Source organism: Balaenoptera physalus (assembly GCF_965194825.1).
Source record: "Balaenoptera physalus genome assembly, chromosome: 6".
Lineage (NCBI taxonomy): Eukaryota > Metazoa > Chordata > Mammalia > Artiodactyla > Balaenopteridae > Balaenoptera > Balaenoptera physalus.
The window spans coordinates 59,840,354-59,858,272 of NC_138885.1; the positions used below are offsets into that span (position 1 = coordinate 59,840,354).

The 17,919-nt window shown below is 34.7% G+C and overlaps 1 protein-coding gene across 6 annotated transcripts in view; it reads right to left on the minus strand.

Annotated features, from left to right (window-relative positions):
- The window catches only part of GALNT3 (polypeptide N-acetylgalactosaminyltransferase 3), a 58,665-nt gene that overhangs the window by 15,141 nt on the left and 25,605 nt on the right, over positions 1 to 17,919 (minus strand). For 4 of the 6 annotated variants that reach the window (XM_082465019.1, XM_082465021.1, XM_082465022.1 and 1 more), the window contains exons 3-10: positions 14,701 to 14,873; positions 11,060 to 11,209; positions 9,169 to 9,403; positions 8,433 to 8,550; positions 6,795 to 6,995; positions 4,659 to 4,790; positions 4,350 to 4,451; positions 514 to 666 (exon numbers count right to left, since the gene is read on the minus strand). In XM_082465019.1, the coding sequence (XP_082321145.1) occupies positions 514 to 666; positions 4,350 to 4,451; positions 4,659 to 4,790; positions 6,795 to 6,995; positions 8,433 to 8,550; positions 9,169 to 9,403; positions 11,060 to 11,209; positions 14,701 to 14,873 (1,264 nt within the window). The remainder of the gene's footprint in view (positions 1 to 513; positions 667 to 4,349; positions 4,452 to 4,658; positions 4,791 to 6,794; positions 6,996 to 8,432; positions 8,551 to 9,168; positions 9,404 to 11,059; positions 11,210 to 14,700; positions 14,874 to 17,919) is intronic. The other 2 variants (XM_082465023.1, XM_082465024.1) reach the window with 2 other exon arrangements.

A 17,919-nucleotide genomic window follows, 5' to 3' on the forward strand; every position in this document is an offset into this window, starting at 1 on the left:
TACACAAAACAATATTCAGCTAAGAACTGCCAGTTTCCAGCTAAGCTTTAAAACATAGGTTTAAAAACAGAAAAAAACCTTTCACATATTCTCTCAATTCTAGATTCATGAAAAAGTACTAAAATAGGGAAGGAAAGAATTAATCACTTTAGGTAAGAAAAAGTAATTATTTTTCTCTTCTCTGCCAGGAATACAAAAGTATGACTGTCACAAGAAGCATCATAAGAAATTCTAAAACATATACGAACAAATATTATTAATAATCCACAGACATGTTGAACTGCATAAATCATGCTCTAAGATATTTTATAACTATTTTGCTCCTAAGAGTATTTAATTCATAGATATCTTCTTTCTTACCACATGGGTAGACATACAAAATGACAAAGTTAACAAAGACAGAAATTCTGACAGATAATATTAATATAGTATGTTTCATGTATTTTCCCAGATAAGCAATTAGAGCTAATCAAAATGATTACATAAAGGGGTGAATTAATTGTACTGAGGTACCTTCTGGATCTCCCATATCTGTTCTCCAGTGACAAGTGTCTTGTGACCTTTGTAAGCACATGCCTTCAGCTGAACGACACCTTGAGCAGCATGAAGACATAATTCCTTCTGGATGTTATGCCGAATTTCATGTTGAACAGAGTATTCAAAGTACTGTGAAAGGAAGAATGCTGTTACTGACGAGAGCACTCTATATCCTCAGTTGCAAAATTGTCGGCCAAAAAAAAAAACATCAGCAACTCACTGAATAATGGAGTCATGTGTACTTCACCAAAATAATACAATGAAGTTAAGTATCAGAATCGTAACCTGAGTTTTTGGGACAGAAGATATTATAGCCTTTCTCCAGCCTATCACCAACAGATAGTTACTTAATTATGAAGGTATTGTCTTCCTTCCCATGTCAGAAATTGTAAGCTATCAGGTAGGATGGAGGCTAGAATAGGTTTGCCACAGAAAAGAGCCTGGAAACTTTTAGCAAGCCCATTAACTACCTCTTTCTCACCACAAGTGTTTCTTCTCTCTTATTCATCTCAATTAATGGCATTTTCATTTAAACTAGAAACATTTAAACAGGGTACTCTTGGGAATTCCTGGTGGTCCAGTGGTTAGGACTCGGTGCTTTCACTGCCATGGCCCAGGTTCACTCCCTGGTTGGGGAATTAAGATCCTGCAAGCCGCACGAAGGTGGGGGGCGGGGGGCACACGATGACACTTTTCCTGCCTCAGTTTCCTTGCCTGTAAAATGGGTAATTTAATAGCTCCTACCTCATAGGGTTATGAAGATAAATGGTTTAATACATGTAAAGCATTTGGACCAATAACTGGTACATGGTAAGCATTCAATACATTTTTAGCTATTGTTACTATTATTGATGCTTCTCTCTCTCCACATGTCCAATTAAGTAGCCCCTTAGACTTACTGAATTTTCCTCTCAGATGTTACCATCCCACCCATCTTTACTTCCACATCCTCACTTCTTTTGTTCAGGCACTCAAAATCTCTACTGCAATACCTCCAGGTACCTCCAATTTCTGCTCCTATAATTCAGTCCACTCTGCTGCCAGTTAGTCTTTTGTAACATTGATTTGATCCCTTACATTCCCTGCTTAATGATTCACAATCACTACTGTTGCTAAGATAAAGTCCACACTTCTTAACTGGTACGTGAAATCTTCCACTTTCAGTCTAACATCAACCATTGTCCCAATTATACACTATGCTCCTTTCACACAGTTCTACCAATGCAGAACATATGTATCCATAACTCCACTTTGCTTTACTCCCTAGAATATCTTTCTGGATCCTTTTCTGCCTAGCTAACTCCTTTTGATCCTTCAAAAGCCAATTCAAATATTACCTTCTTTCTTTAGTTTTCCCTGAATTTGTCCTATGCACAAAATTACACTCTTCTCAGGCTTCCCATAGTCCATCAGAGATAACTTTCATAGCACTCTATTGGAATTGTGTGTGTAGCTAGCTGACTTCACCATAGACCAAAGTCAGGCAGTGTATCTAGTAATAACATCCATTATACATCAAATACTTCATAATGTTGACATTCCAAAGAAAAAATGAGTGAACATAATTGATTTTCAATAGTGAAATAATTAGTCTTAGCACTAATATTTATTGAGCCCTTATTATGTGCTAGGCAGGGACTGTTCTAAACCCTTTATGTATATTAGAGTAGGCACTCCACAAACATTAGCTGAATTAATCTTGAGTTCCCCTGGTCTTAGCCTCATACTTAATTTATCTCACTCCACAAATATAATATTTTTATAACTGATAGCTCTTCAGATGGAGACATTGAAAAAAAATGGGTTTAGATCACGAAAACAGCACTCTGGCTGTACTTCTTTAAGAAAGATAAACCTTAGGATTTCAAAGATGAAAAGAAAGGCTGACCAGAACTTTACATTACTCATATTATTTTTTAAAAACCATTAAGAGGGAAGTTATAAGGAATGGAGAATAGTTGAAGATACTTAGACAACCAAAGAGTGTGTTATTGTCTAACTGAGAACACTGGAGAGAATTTTAACTTAGAACAAGGACAACTACACTGGAAGAGAAAGGGGAAGAGGCAAAGCATTGTGTTACAAAGCCATAATGAATTAAACTGCACTGCACCAGTATATTAGTCAATTTAGTCACATTATCAAAATACTTATTTTCATTTGGCATAGTCTAATACTGTTACAATGGAGTTTTATGCTATAAAAAAAATATCATTTTCTGGTCAAAACAGTAGAAGGGAACATGAGGAAATGATCGAGTTAGATGATATCTCAAAAACATCTAGCACTCAAGGAACTACAATTCCCAAACTAGTTTAAATGCAATGCTTGATTGAAAATAACATTTAAAGGAAATAAATCAAAATAAAATCAATGGCTATGTCAGGGTGATAGAAGCCAGAGTTATCTTCTTAAAATATAAACTAGAAAATATAATTCTTTAGCTCAAAATCCTCAGGTGGCTTCTGTCACACTTGGAATTAAATTCAAGTTCCTTAACGAGGTCAGCAAAGCCTTATATGACCTGGCCCCTAATTCATGTCTCTGACCTCATTTTCCACCCCTCTCTTCCTGGACCACTCTGCTCCAGCCACACTGGCTTTATGCTTGCTCCTTTTCCCTGCCGCTGGGCCTCTGGCCTTGCGTCCTCTGCCAAGATGCTCTCCTCCTGGAACATGGTTCCTCTCCCAACTCCTCAGGCCTCCACTCTAAGGTCACCTTCTCAAAAACGTCTTCCTGAACCTCCGAAAATAACTACCACCCCTGCACACACATTATCCCCCTACTCTGCTTTATTTTTCTTTATACCTAAAATTACATATTTATTTTTTCCTTTCCTTCTAGAACACAAGCTCCACAAGATAAAGACTTTGTCTTTTTCCCTACTATAAGAGTGTGAGTTACATTATAGGCGCCAGACAAATACTTGTTGAAGGAATATGTGAATTATTTCAGCATCCCCAAATTTCTAAAAGATGGCTATATGCTATTTATAATTTAAAAATTATTTTAGAGACAGAACTATGAAAACATCTTTATGGCAATGATAGGAGAAAAACAGACAAAACAATGTATAAAATATATCTTCAAGTTTTATGATAAAATAGATGTAATGCTAGAGGAGGCCTGAAATAAATTTATAAGTATTTACACTTAGTGATAGGATTTTTACAAATGAGGAAATATTTCTCATTGCTCAAAACCTTAATTTTTACTGGATAGTCCAGTGTTATTTCCAAAAGAATGTAACTATTTATATAATTATTTTTTCTTCTAATATATAGTGTGTAAGGAAAATTTTAAGATATGAATATATATATACACATCATCGACATATATGTACATATATGTATATGTATCTGTATATATCTGTGTGTGTGTGTATCTCCATCAAACTTTTAATATCATGGACCACAAAAATACAGTATGAACATGATGTTATTTGCTGTCAAATCCAGTTAAATATAGTCTTTACATATAATTTAGCAAAATCACCATGCTAATAGGCATGCAACATCAAAGATTCACATAGAAGATCCTGTTTTTCATTTCAAATGGCATTATTCTATTATTTTCTCATTTGCCTTTCTACTAAATGGGTAAGCAACCTCAAACTGCTTTCAGAGGCAGAGTGAAAATCAAAATAAAGTACTCTGCAACTTCTATATGAATTGCCAAACTTAATCTAAAAACATTTCACATACCAGTTTACCTGAACATAAAATTGATTTAGGAATTCTGAAAAACATGCAACAACTTACTTCCGTTTGTAGGTACTAAAGAGAAGGGAGGATTTTTAGTGCAGTGCTCACCTGGTTTCCCCCAAGTCCATGACACGTATACAAAATTAATGGTTTGCCTCCTTGATTATTTTCTCCAACATCCAGACATAGAGGCTGACCAAAACTTTTAATCTAAAGGGAAATTTTCAAGTTATAAATTTTTTAAAAAATCTATGTGGTTTATATTTTTTTGCAATTAATTTCAGGAAGTGGTGTTAATAATAATAATGTAAAATCTCAAAAGCAATAAAACAGAAAATATTTCAGCAATTTTTCTGAACCACATAAATATTGGTGGCAGGGAGTCTACCAAGTAAAAAGGAACAGGAAAATACTCACATATCCAGCTATAACAGGATTAAGGTCTGGCACATACGCTTCTGGATAAATATTGTTCAGATACCATGTAAAATTTTTACACTGAAGGCGGTGCTTTATTTCAAATCTTTTTGAAAGATCACCAAATGACTTCTGGAGAAAGATGAGACGTGAAGGCGGATGCTTAATTAAAACAGCACTGATAAAGTACTTCGAATGCTACTATTTGTATTTACATTTAGGTCTTTAAAAAAAAAAATTCTGGGCCAAAATGTAAGATGCGATTTAACTACAGTCACCATTCATTCAGGCAACAAGTATGTCTGGCTGCTCACTTCTGGCTTCAAAGAGAATCAGGGACCACTGCAGTGCCGACCTAGTGCTATTTTATTCTTCCTTTGTGCCACAAACCTCTGTCATGGGACAAAGATCCCTGGCGAAATGCTGAAGGCAAAAAATGGTAGTGGGGGCATCCAAAACTGATCCTAGTTTTATACGCAAAAGTGGCCTGTAAAGTGTGGTGTGAGAAAGCAGGTATAGAGAAACAGTGCTAATGGTGCATGATGTAACATAACTCTTCTCCAGTCAAGACCACAAAAAGCAACGCAGTTGGGAATATTTTTTTCTAGTTTTAAGGGTGTTGCTTACTCCTAACAGCATCTTCTAATAATATCCTAACAATAACAATGTTTTAGTAGAAAAAGTCAAGTTTTTAATCAATTGTATTTTATTTTCCTTTACCTTATTTAAAAGGACTAAGAAAACTTAGAAAAAAAAAAGCACTATTAAATTGAAAAGGTATTTGGTACAGGCAAAATTTTAAAGAAAAATTACAGTGGGTGCCTAAATATATGAAAAAGTAAATACTCAAGCTTATCAGTTCAACTAAGGAAAATATTTTCTCTGCCACCTTCAATGTTTTGAACGCAGGTGTTTTAGCAAAAAGTATGAAACTCTGAAGGACTTCTGGGTAGCTTACGCATTTTACCATATGGGTCTACTTGCCCTATGTTAAAAACAAGGGTTTGCTGGCTCACTTGCCCCTTTGTTGGTGACAAGAGAGCATAAGCTGAATTTAGCATCCACTCTCCTGGTTAGCCAAGTACTTTTGTGCAGTATACAATCTGCCCGATTTGTTTTGGTGGCCCTGGGTAAAAAGTTAGCAATCTGACCCAGTAGTGCTCTGACTTTGCATGGTACTGACATGTTACAGGGAGATACCAGAGACCAAAGAAAAAGCAAAATGAGGTAACCAGATCTTTCTTTATGACATTCGAAATGTTGATGCCCTTTAATCCCAATATATACCTGCTTGCAAATCGGCACTGTGTCTTACAAAGAATTGGGTGCCATTCGCCGAAGCGTGTCCTTAAACTGTCTAGTTTATTTACCACATCCAATATTGAAACTGCTGGGACTCAGTTCTAATGTATTAGGCATGATGATTCTGCAGAGCTTTGATCTGGGACAGGTCAATAACAACCACAGTGCCATGCATTTGTTAGCACTTATTTTCTTATTTCACAGCTGCTCTGGGAGACAGGCAAGTATTTTATCTCAAGACAGGGAGGGAGAGAGAAGAAACGTGGTGGAGCACTTGCTTCATGTCTGGCCAATCTGTCAACCACCCTATGAAGCATCATAACCATTTCACAGTCTCAAGGGGCTTTGCCAAAGTCACCCCTCCAGGGAGCAGTGGAACCAGAACTGGAAATAAGAAAGCTTGATACTTCTGGTTCATTCTCCTGCCCCATTCTGACACTGTCTAGCTCTCCAGTTCAAAATGCCACTTAGCACCTTGATTTAGGTGCTAATCACATCACCTAAAACCAGTTAAAAGCAGTTCCACTTAATCTTATTTTCTTTGAGTAAAATACTGAACCAAAGCAGTTACAAAAACTAAATATCTTCCATATTAAAAGGGTAACATCAGGTAGAATGCCTCAACTTTTTAAATGCAGTTTACTTGACTTTTTCAAAAAAAAAAAGAAAAGAAAACTGACGTCAATGAGTTATATATTTTTGAGCTCAAAAGCCCAGCTTTAAAAATAACTTCTTAAAAAAATGTTTTATGCTTGAGTTGACTCAAACAGGTAAAAGGACATGTGAACTTGTTGTGGATTTTTACCGTAATTTAATTATTTAGTCCTAACTTACTTGTTTAACAATTTTTGCTGCATCTGTGTTTCTCCTATAAAATATTTCCTTATATTCATCCATCCAGACTTCTGCAAGGCGAACTTGGTTGCGAGCAATCACCTGAGTGCCTTTTGGAAAGGTATGAGGGCTTTTGCTGCGAAAAACATGTCCAACAACAGAGCAAGGCATAATCTCCAACTGCCCACCACATTGCCACACCTGATAATTAATGATATTTGTTTAAATTTACAGTATTTTAGGAAAATCAAAGTGTTGCTTTTAAGTTCACCTTTAAGATACTAATAAAAACAAAATAAGAGATTTATTGCAGCTTTACAAATAGTCTCTGTTCACTGCCAGTTCAACTTAAGTTCTCAAAGATAAAGAACTATTATTAAATGGTACAGACACAAGAGACAAAACAACCCCACATTTTCAGAAATTACTTTAACAAAATAGTGATTTCAGATCTCTCATAAAAGTGAAGTCCACAATTTCTTCTCTTTTTTTTTTTTTTGCAAAAATTATGCAAGCTCTCTAGTATCCACAGAAGACCAATGGCTCTTCTGCATTTGACTTCCACAGCAGACTTGGAGTAAGTGAGCCCAGACTCTATTTATCTCTTGTATATTCAATTTTGTGATCAAGAAACAAATTCCAGACAGTCATTATTACCAAAGCACAACCTATTAAACTTGATCATTATAAAAACTTCATACTATTTAGAGATAGAGGGTCAAAAAAACTTATTTGCATTAACTCTAAAATGGCAAATCGCTAAATCAATACCTACTCACTTAAATATCTTGACAGTTTGTTCTGCCATAAATGAAAAATCTAAAAGTCATGTTTAATAATATGTGCTAATATTAGGTCAGTGGTTGTATTCTCTCTCTCTTTCTTTTTTTTTTTAAACAAGTGAGAAAGCTTGGTGATATGTTCAGTTCAACAGACTGCTTGAGATCCAACATGTGCTGGGGGTTGGGAATATTTAAATGAATAAAACAAGACCCCTGCCCTTAAGCAGCTCAAACTTGGCCAAGATCATCACTGCCATTATGTGATGAAGCCAGAGCCAAAACTTAAATCTTCCAACTCCTAGTTCAGTTCTTTTTCCGCTACATTCCAGCCTAAGTGATAAGAAATGAATGACAAAATCATTGTAGAAAATGAACTCATGAAATCAAATATGTACATGTGGAGACCATCCAAAACCTTTCTTATATCTCTCATATTAACTTTTAATATGTATAGGGAAAAAAAGCTCGTTTAATCCGAAGAGTTAAGTTCAATGTCCTTTAAAATTATACATAAATGTTTTTCCATTCTGACTCGCTTGATAATCAATCAACCAATTTCCTGAAGCACTAGATTTAATTATATTTATCTTGGCTAGAATTCAGTAGCTACAAGTGCATTAATTGGTGTTACTGCCTGGACACAGGCGTTTAACTGATACTTCTTGTTACACTGGCAGCAATAAATAAATATATTTAGTTACACTTTAAGAGGAAATATATTTATTCTAAAATTTCTAACAATTAAATTTTAGAAAGCACAAAAAGTAAAGACTACATTCATCCATGATAATCTGTATCAGCCAACTAGAAATATATATTGCATTGTTTAGTATGAGTGCTATATTTATAAACTTACTCTGAAAGACATTTCTATATTTTCACCTCCCCAAATTTCCATTTCTTCATCGTAAGTTCCAACATATTCAAAATAGTCTTTTGATATGGAAAAAAGTCCTCCTGCAAAAGTGGGTGTTCTGAAAAATAATCCATTGTCAAACTTTGTTATAAAAACCAAATAAGAAAAAAAAACATACTTTAAGAGCAACTGAATCAAATGTACAAATAAATTAAAGAGAGACGACAATTTTAAGGCTTTATATAGATTAATAAAAACTAAAAATGCTAACTTCAAAGTCAAGTTTTGGGGGATGGGGAGGAAGTATTTTAAGTATCCTTCTCTAGCAGAACAAAATTATTGTGTCTTCTAACCAAACTTAAAAGATTCTCAAGGGAATTCCCTGGTGGTCAGTAGTTAGGACTCCGTGCTTCCACTGCTGGGGACCCGGGTTCGATCCCTGGTAAGGAAACCAAGATTCTGGCCTCACAGCTCGGCCAAAAAAAAAAAGATTCTTAAGTAATGATTATAAGGAAGACATAAGAGCTCACTTAATTCTACTTCCTACTCAGTAACATCATGTATAAACAAGTACATAAATATATAAACGACTTTCCTATTCTTTCCATACAGAATATGTGTACTCTTTATTTTGTTAATGTGAATTACCTTTGCAGAAATTACTGTAAAAAGCAAAGAATGCATACATATTCAAATACTTGAACTGTATATAAGACTTTGAGAGCAATCATCTTACTTAATTGGATAAGTTTCATCCTTCCTTCTTTGCTTCTCATGATCGGGAAGTGACTCCCAGCCAAATGAAAGGCTCCAGTCAAAATTCCCACGGTTGTGGTTACTTCCATAAGGAGAAGGCTTGTTGAATTCGAACGTGTTCAGATCTATGGATGCAATATCTGGGCTCACGACAGCAGTGTAGTTCTCAGCTATTCTGGCCAACAAAGGTTCTAACCAGCCATAGAAACACTCACCTAGAAGGAATACAATTTTAATTAATTCAATGAAAACACTCAGGGTTTTATTCCTTTTGTGTTTTGGAAGAGGGTTTACAGAGAAATGAGAATAACCAAGTCATTAGTGTTTTGAACATTTATATAGGGGAGATTTCTTAAAGGTTTCTTGTGAGATAAGGGTAGGATGAAAAATGTAAGACAAGATTAAGCATAGTTAGGAAATGACTGATTTTTTTAACCTTACATTGGAAGCAAAATGATACTGATATATTTAAGTTTCAGACTGTGTATTTCTCTTAAAAATGGGCTATGAATCAAGGATAACGTTTTGCTGATCCGTACCACCCAGCTCCAGAAGTGTTCTGATTTACTTAAGCTTGTCTCCCTGAGTAAGGTACAGTAACTGAAATCTTCATTTCTCTGACAGGGTCTTAGGAGAAAGCAAGTAAAGGAGTCAGAATATTCTGATGTTAGCAGTTGGAGACAAAGCACCATTCAAACCTGCCCAGCCCTAATGAAAGAGAGTGGAGGAGCGGCATGAAAGGTCTGGGTTCTGGCCCCAGGCCAGGCTGTCTCACATCACACACAGAGTTCAGGAGATGCGGCACGTACAGTGCTACTCAGGGCTTCCCATCATTCAGTGGAGTTTGGCAGTCATGGTCCAGGAGGAGCATCGGACACATCTGCCTGGAGGGGAAGAATGCCCAGTCTGACAGTACTGTAATTTTGGACCAGGAGAGGGAATGCTGGAGAAGTAGCCATTTCCTTTTGAAAACACCTCTCCTGGATTACCTTTAGACCTTTCTTAAATGCCGGGTATTAAGAGAATACTGAATGTGAAAGCTCTAAAGAGACCCAAGCAAATCCAAAAGCCCTTCTGTAACAATTAGCGTATGCTCAAAACCGTTTGCTTGGTCAAACATAACCTAAAGGCGGGCCAATCCAAAGCTAAACACTCATACAAAGAGTAAAACTCACTACACTTAGAGCTCGAGGGAATAAGTGACATTTTAGTAATACCTAACATGTACATTAAACATTGACTCTAAAAATACTGTCTAAGTACTTTATTTAAAATCACTGACACTGAAAAAAAATTAAAATACAAAGAAAAAAAACCCAGCAGCAACAAAAACAAACAAAAACTAACAACGTTCATGGGAAAGATACCAGAAGCTGTAAAGGGGCGCCTCTCACTTGGCACAAAAAGGAGCGTGTGAATCTTTGGGGGGGAAAAAAAAGAACTGAAATATAAAAAGTAAAAGTGTTAGGACTAGGACAAAGTTTAATGATAGGGTTGACTACGCTTAAACAAACAAAACTTGCACTCACTTCAAAGTGTAGTAATCAAGAATAATAAGGAAAACCACATTTTTTTTGACAAAATGAGCATATGAAAAAATCCTAGGCATGGATAACTCGCTGGGGAAGCTGGTCACTGGAGGCCATAAAGTTAAGGAGCCTCAAACAAAAGGACGTAAGATCTTTGAATAAGGGAAAGGAATTTCCTACCCAGAGCTGTAATCTGCTTGGGCTGTCACTGCTATAATCACTAGCTGAAAATGATGTTAAAGAAAATGCAATTAGGCATTTAAAGAAAAGGCTTCCTTACCTTTTAAATTAGAGGGAGGGGGAGGGAAAATGTTACAACTATGTCTATACATGTATACTTACAGTGAGCATCTAAAAATGTGAGTGTTTCAGCTGTTGCTACTGTTGCCCCTAGCAACCTTGCAGTGATCAGACCTTTTCTCTCCTTTTGTCTGACTATTTTTACGATAGAAAATTGTTTTATATATTCCTCTAGTTTACCATGCAAGTACTCTGTAAGAAAAAAAAAATCAAGATTAACTCATTTCTAAGTATATTTTCATATATATGAACGCTAATAAAGAAACCACAGGGCAATGAGTCCTCCACATGCATAATCTTAACAGTTGTACACATCCATCCTTAAGACAAAAATTATATCTTCAACTCTTATTGGAAAACAAAAATTATATATACAGATCTTAACTTTTGAACGATTATAATGCGTGACATTACCACACATAGTTATCCTGCCCATGTCATATCAGTAAACACAATGTGTTTGGGGGGGGAGACTTCCAAAGGAATAGACCCCAGGAGTTAAGAAGACTCATTTAGAGGCCAGAGAAAAGGGACAAAGGAGTGAAAGAAACTGAATTTGGCCAAAAAGATATTTGATTCTTATTTAAATTGGCATTTAAATCTGCAAATGTATGGAAAAATGTCAAGTATCAAAAAAATTCTCTGATATTTAGGCAGTGGTCAAAATAATTTAAGACCAAAATCTTGAGAGGAAGATGAGTAGGAAAATCCAGGGCTACAGAAATTTGGGACTATTTCTACAAAGAGTCAGCAAAAAATTTTTGAAAGCTCTAGAGTCTCCTGACACAGAATTTTTTCCAGTAAAAATATGAAGGAAGAAAAGAGTATGTAAATCAGGAATGAGGTTAGAAACAGGCAAAATTTTAGTCATGGGTGTGTATAATTTAAGATACTCAATATTCCAATTTGGATGACATACATACTAAGCAAGAGTTAAAATAGCAGATAAAAGAAAAACACATCAATCAAGTCAGTCAAGTGTTGTTCATATTTTTAAACAACGTCTTAAGCCTGCTTGTTCACCATTGAATTCTTGACTCTTTGTTGAGTATATAATGCAGTTCTTCAAGTGGCCTTCTTGGACCCATAGCACAGACTCAAAAAAGATTTGGGAATATTGAGAACGCCAGCAAACATCCTGGGTAGATGTTTGCTTTTGCCAGATTTCAGAAGCAATTGCAGGTGACTTTGACTTTATCTGTAATTATATATTTTTAAAAATTCTCCAGTGGTGCAGATAAGAGAGTTGCTTATTTAAAGCTTAAGCATTCATGAAGGAGGTAAGAGTCCAGGAATAACTTTTGTGGAAAAATCGTCTCAGAGTAACAGATTAACTTTTTTAACACCTTCTAAGTACCTCAGAATTAATACTCTGAAAGACAAGTAGGATTGTAATTTGTCTTAAAAATATAATCATAGCTATTTCTGCTTTAATCATAGACTTATAGAGCAGCAACTTACAAAATAGAAACATTTTAAAGGTCTTAATGGGAGTTGATTTTTAAAACGGAGTCACCACAGATTCCTTCAATAAACCCTCCCACTGTCCATATGTTAAGAAATTTTTATTCACCCACAACTTCTGAACTTCCTATAAATTCTTACCTGCCCTTTAAATTTAGCCCCCATCCACACCCTAATTTTATGAAGTTAAAAACACAAAGCCATGAAATCAGATTTCCTGGGTTTGATTTATAGCACCATTACTTTTAGCTATGTGACCTTGGGCAAGTTATTTTACCTTACTGTACCTCGGTTTCTTTACCTATAAAGTGAGATAATAGAAAAAATGGGGCTAATAGGACTAACCCTCACAGGGAATTGTTAGGAGGATACAATGAAAGATTATTGTACAAATAAAACATTTAAGACAAGGGCTAACTAGCACATGGTCTATGCTCTGAAAATCTTAATTATATTTTGTTTGCTATCATTGGGATTTAGCTATCTGTTAATTGATTACCTACATATTTATGCTGCTTTTCCTTAAGCAAATTGAAGTCAGGGACTATGGTTTCTACTGCACAAGCTCTTCTATGGTAATTAGGGACACATTTTCCACAGTGGGGAACTCATTAGATAGTTCTTTGACTGATTCAATAAGACAAATTACACTACTATTCAAAGATAGCCCTCGCCAAGAAAACTTTTCCAAATCTATTGTTGATTGCTATAAAGAATTATAAAAAATACTCAGACCCTTTGACCAAGCAGTCCTACCTCTCCTAACTTATCTAAGGATATAATTCAAAAACAAAGGAAAATAACATAAGCACAAGGATATTTATTGTAGTATTACATATAGTAAGGCTAAGGGGTAAATGAAAGTGAATGGTTAAGTAAAATGTATCTAGTCCATTTTTGTCATTAAAACTAAAGTTTTGAAGGTAACAGAAACAGGCTAATAATGTTACATGAAAATGTCAGATTTCAAAACTAGATTTCTGACATGGATATAATTAGATAAACATTATATGTTTATGTAGACAGTGATTAGGAAAGAAAAGGAAAAGATTAAAATGGTTGAAACATTAGGTTAAAAATGTTATGCTTTATTCACTTACAACCACGTCTAAAGTCTGGATACATCTTATAATTAATTGATGACATGTCACCTAATAGGTAGTGGGGTTTTTTTTCTCACGGTCTGTAAAGTAATGATCTACCTTACGGTAGATGGTGCTTTGGATTTGATGGGAGAGTGTTATCCTCAGTTTACAGATATAAGGAAACTGCTCATTAGTGCTGGAGCTAGAATTTGACTTTAAGGAATCTAGTTCCAAACTTGGGCTCATTCAGGAATAAATTTTGCAATCATTGAAATAATCTGTATCTGTTTGGTACTTAAAATACTTGTAATGTTTGAAAACTCAGCAAATTATAGTGTTTGTCTGATTATCCTTGTGAGTCCAATTTAAAATGTGTAACTTAGCAACTGATTATTGACATAAAATTAAGTGAAAATTCATTAAAGATTTTGGCTAGCTTTGTAAATGGTATTGGAATATTTAAAAGCGCCAAAATAAAACAGGATGTGGTAGCTCTTCAGTAATTTTTAACTACTCTTTGATATTATTTATTAATTAATATATTATTTATATTAATTCTTCTAATCTTTAAAACAACCCTAGGAGTTATGTACTACTTATGTATTCCCTCATTTCTAAGCTATATAATTATATACTTCTTACAAGCAATGACATGTTCGTTTAATTGGCTGTAAGGGTCTTTTATTCTACTGGTATGTAAACTAATGATGCATTATACAATAAGTTTGATGAAATATGGCATTTCCCCCATTTTACAGATAACGAAACTGAGGTATAGGGGGGTTAAGTAACTTTCCCAAGTTACACAGCTGGTTAGGACCAGAACTGGGATTCAAATCAAGGCAGCCTAACTCAAGGCTCAAGTGTGTGCTCTTAACCACTATGTCTTACAATAGAAGTCTCACACTGAGGACTACAAAGTTATAAATAATGGTGTTTCACACATTTCTGAACTCCAAAATATTTGAATATGGACTTCCTTGGATTCTCCCTTCATCCATCATATATAGCATCCAAGACACTATATTCAAGATCTGAGGTGGCATACAGAGAGCACAATATACCCAAATAGACTTTGGACAACGCCACATGGATTTACTCAGGAAACAATCTAATTTGCATGTGCTTTCTTACCATCTATGCTAGCATCATCCACCAAAATGATCTCCTTCAGCAATATGGCAGGTGAAGAGTAGAGCACGCTGTGGACAGTTCTAAGCAGCGTGGACCATGCTTCATTATGAAAAACTATTATGACACTGGTGGTAGGCAGGGGAGGACAGCGCTTAAATTTTTGTTCAATACATCTAGAAAAAGTCAAAGTAGAAGAACAATTATGAATTTTATTACTTCATTTCACAGCTCTACCATTACTAAATTATCATTATTTAAACCTTTAAAACAATAGAAATGATAGTGGACACTTTATTTTTATGTAAGATGATCTTAATGCTATATAAAGGCAAATAGATCAAAACAAAATTTCTTACAAATAGACCACTCACCCAGAGATCATGTCCACTGATATTGATCACATGTCACGAATTAAAACATGCTTTATTGTAAGCTTTCTCCATAATATAATTTTAAATACAAATAACATTTTAAATAAGAAAAATAACCTGGAAGTGAGACAACCTGTAAAAATAGCAAATACTTGTAACTGCTCAAATACAAACCAAGTTTTTTTCTTTCCTTGTAGAAATCATGCATTTTTCTTAACATGTGCAATTTTTAATCATTAAATGAATATTCATCTTTGTAGAGATTACCTTAAATTAGATACTTTCCTAGGAATGTAATATTTTCTAAGTTTAATCAATTTCCTTAACCTGTAACTGAACCAAAAGGGGAAAAAATTGCTTACTATAAAGCCTATTTCCTTCAGCAAAAACTTAAGTACCTACCATATGTCACATGCCATGCTGTGTTAAAGATTTTGCTCCAGTAAGGAGAGAGACCCTAAATAGTTTTTGACTGATTAGTGGTATTACTCATTCACTAAAAACTTTAGTTATAAATTTATCTTGAATTCATTTTGAGAGCAATGTCATCCTCAATGAAAATAATCTTCATATGAAGCCATTGGGGTGTGTGTGGGTCTGTACAATCTCCAGCCTTTGAGAATGGAGATGACCACAGTCCCTCACCTGCTGAGTTGAGGTGAGGATCAAATGAAATAACATATAGGAGAGGGCTTCAAAACACTGTAAAATCAAACAGAGTGAAGCTGGGACATAAAACATGTGTGGTCTATGGTAAAGATAAATAAGTAAAATAACTGGATCTTTGATAACCATAAATGGTTGTACAATTTTAGACAACAGATTATAAAATCCTCCTACACAGTCAAAAGCCACTATAAGTAGTGTGTGAACAATCAAACAGTGCTGTTCAAACCCAAAGATAAGGAAGTAAATCATTCACTCGTGGAGATACGAGCCCAGCACACTTTGGTTGCCCTGCCAGGGCCAATGGGGAAACCAGAGCCCCCAGAATGGTACTAGAGGCCTGGGAAAGCCAGCCTAAAAGAGATATTCTACAGACTCTCATTAATTACTACTTTTACAGCCATACCTCAGTATGAATGTGTTTCAAATCCTTTCCAGAGAGGACGTCTTTAGGTTGAAATATTTGTAGTGATAAGAAAGGAATTAAATTAGGGATAAAATATTGAGAGGGTGTCAACATCACTGAGTAGGAAAAGAGGAGGAAGGTGAAACTGATTTTGCTCTCTAGGACCCTCATGATTTTAAAGTGTTAACATACATGCATAGCCAGAAGAAAATAATCACATTCATCCTCACTGGTAGATGAAAGCAAATGATTTATTCTAAAGTGAATTTTGGATAAACTATCAATTAAAAATGAAGTCCAAACACAAACTACCTATTTATCTATCTTCCAGTTAAAATTACACGGAAACAAATGACTAAATATAAGCTTGTATTTTTAATACATAAAGTCTTATAAGCCAACATAAAAGTATAAGTAAAAATTATGAAAAACTCCATATTATAGTATTTCTTTTTTAGGAAAAAACTTTATAATTTTGTCTTATAAGCATTTTGGGGAGGGACTTTTGGGATTTAAAAAAAAAACTTTCCTATATTTACTTGCCACGTGACTAATTAATATAGTATTAATATAGAATTATAAAAAGGTTTTGAAGATTTAAAGTATGACACTTTACAAAAATTCACACTAATAAAGTGTTATCTCTTTAATCTCACAAGGCTTTCCCTCAGTTTAAGCAAGGATTTATTTGCTTAACTGATAAGTACTAATATCAAGTAAAAGTGTCATGTTATATCATCAATGCAAGTGATAATAAAATTTCACAGTATGATTTCATAAACCCCATTTATTTTGAAACAATTAGCATGCTCAACTTATGTTTAAAAGTTGTTTCACATGTCATTTAAAGTAGTGAAATTCAAATAACTTGCCAAAGTGATTACAGATTCCCAGTCAAACCATTTGAAAAATTTGGCATATAGAAATGTGCTTAAATTATCAGTCACAAGACCATCTGGCTTCGGGAGAAACGATCTATATTTCTAATGAGCATGTAAAAGATTAGCAGTTCTTCAGAAAATGTGTTCCTTGATGATATAAGTTAAATTTAAAGTATGAAAGTATTAAATCTTCACAGTTCTAGGTACACATTCCTGTCCAAAAAAAAAGGTTCTTTGTGTGCTTAGCTATCTTGCACTTACATATTGATTATCATTATTGAATATTACTGCAGTTTCTCAAAGCTATAGTGGAGAAAAGGCTTATCCTGAGCTCCCTTTGTCATGTCAAAGAATAAAAATCATGCTTCTTGATTTGTGATGGGGATTGCTTTTCAATCAAGACCGCTCCCAAAATCAGTAAAGGGCCATATTGCATTTTAACCTATTAGCATAAAAAAGGAACTATACTATGCCCTGTCAGAACAACCAGAATATTTTACATTCGTTTCTTCACACATTCATTTAAAATGATGAGCAATTTAACCTTGAATCACACAGATTAGAATAGAGCAACAGAAATCTAATCTACACAGCTTCAATATTGAGGATGGAGCAGGTATTCATGATCATAAACCTAGAAAAATATGAAGGAAGCAATAGACCTAAGTCTACTAAAGTACTTTTCTTCAGGTTCACTTATAAATTTAATTCTCTTATAACTAGAAAGTGAAATATGTAAGCACTGTTTGCTTACAGTTTGTCTATCTTGCACTTTTAACAAATCTACAGATTGTTTGAAAGTGCTGAAATTCATTTTAGCTATTTCAGTTCAAATAGAGCATTTGAACACTACCTCAAAGATAACAAGATGGTTAACTAAGAACAAAGAGACAGC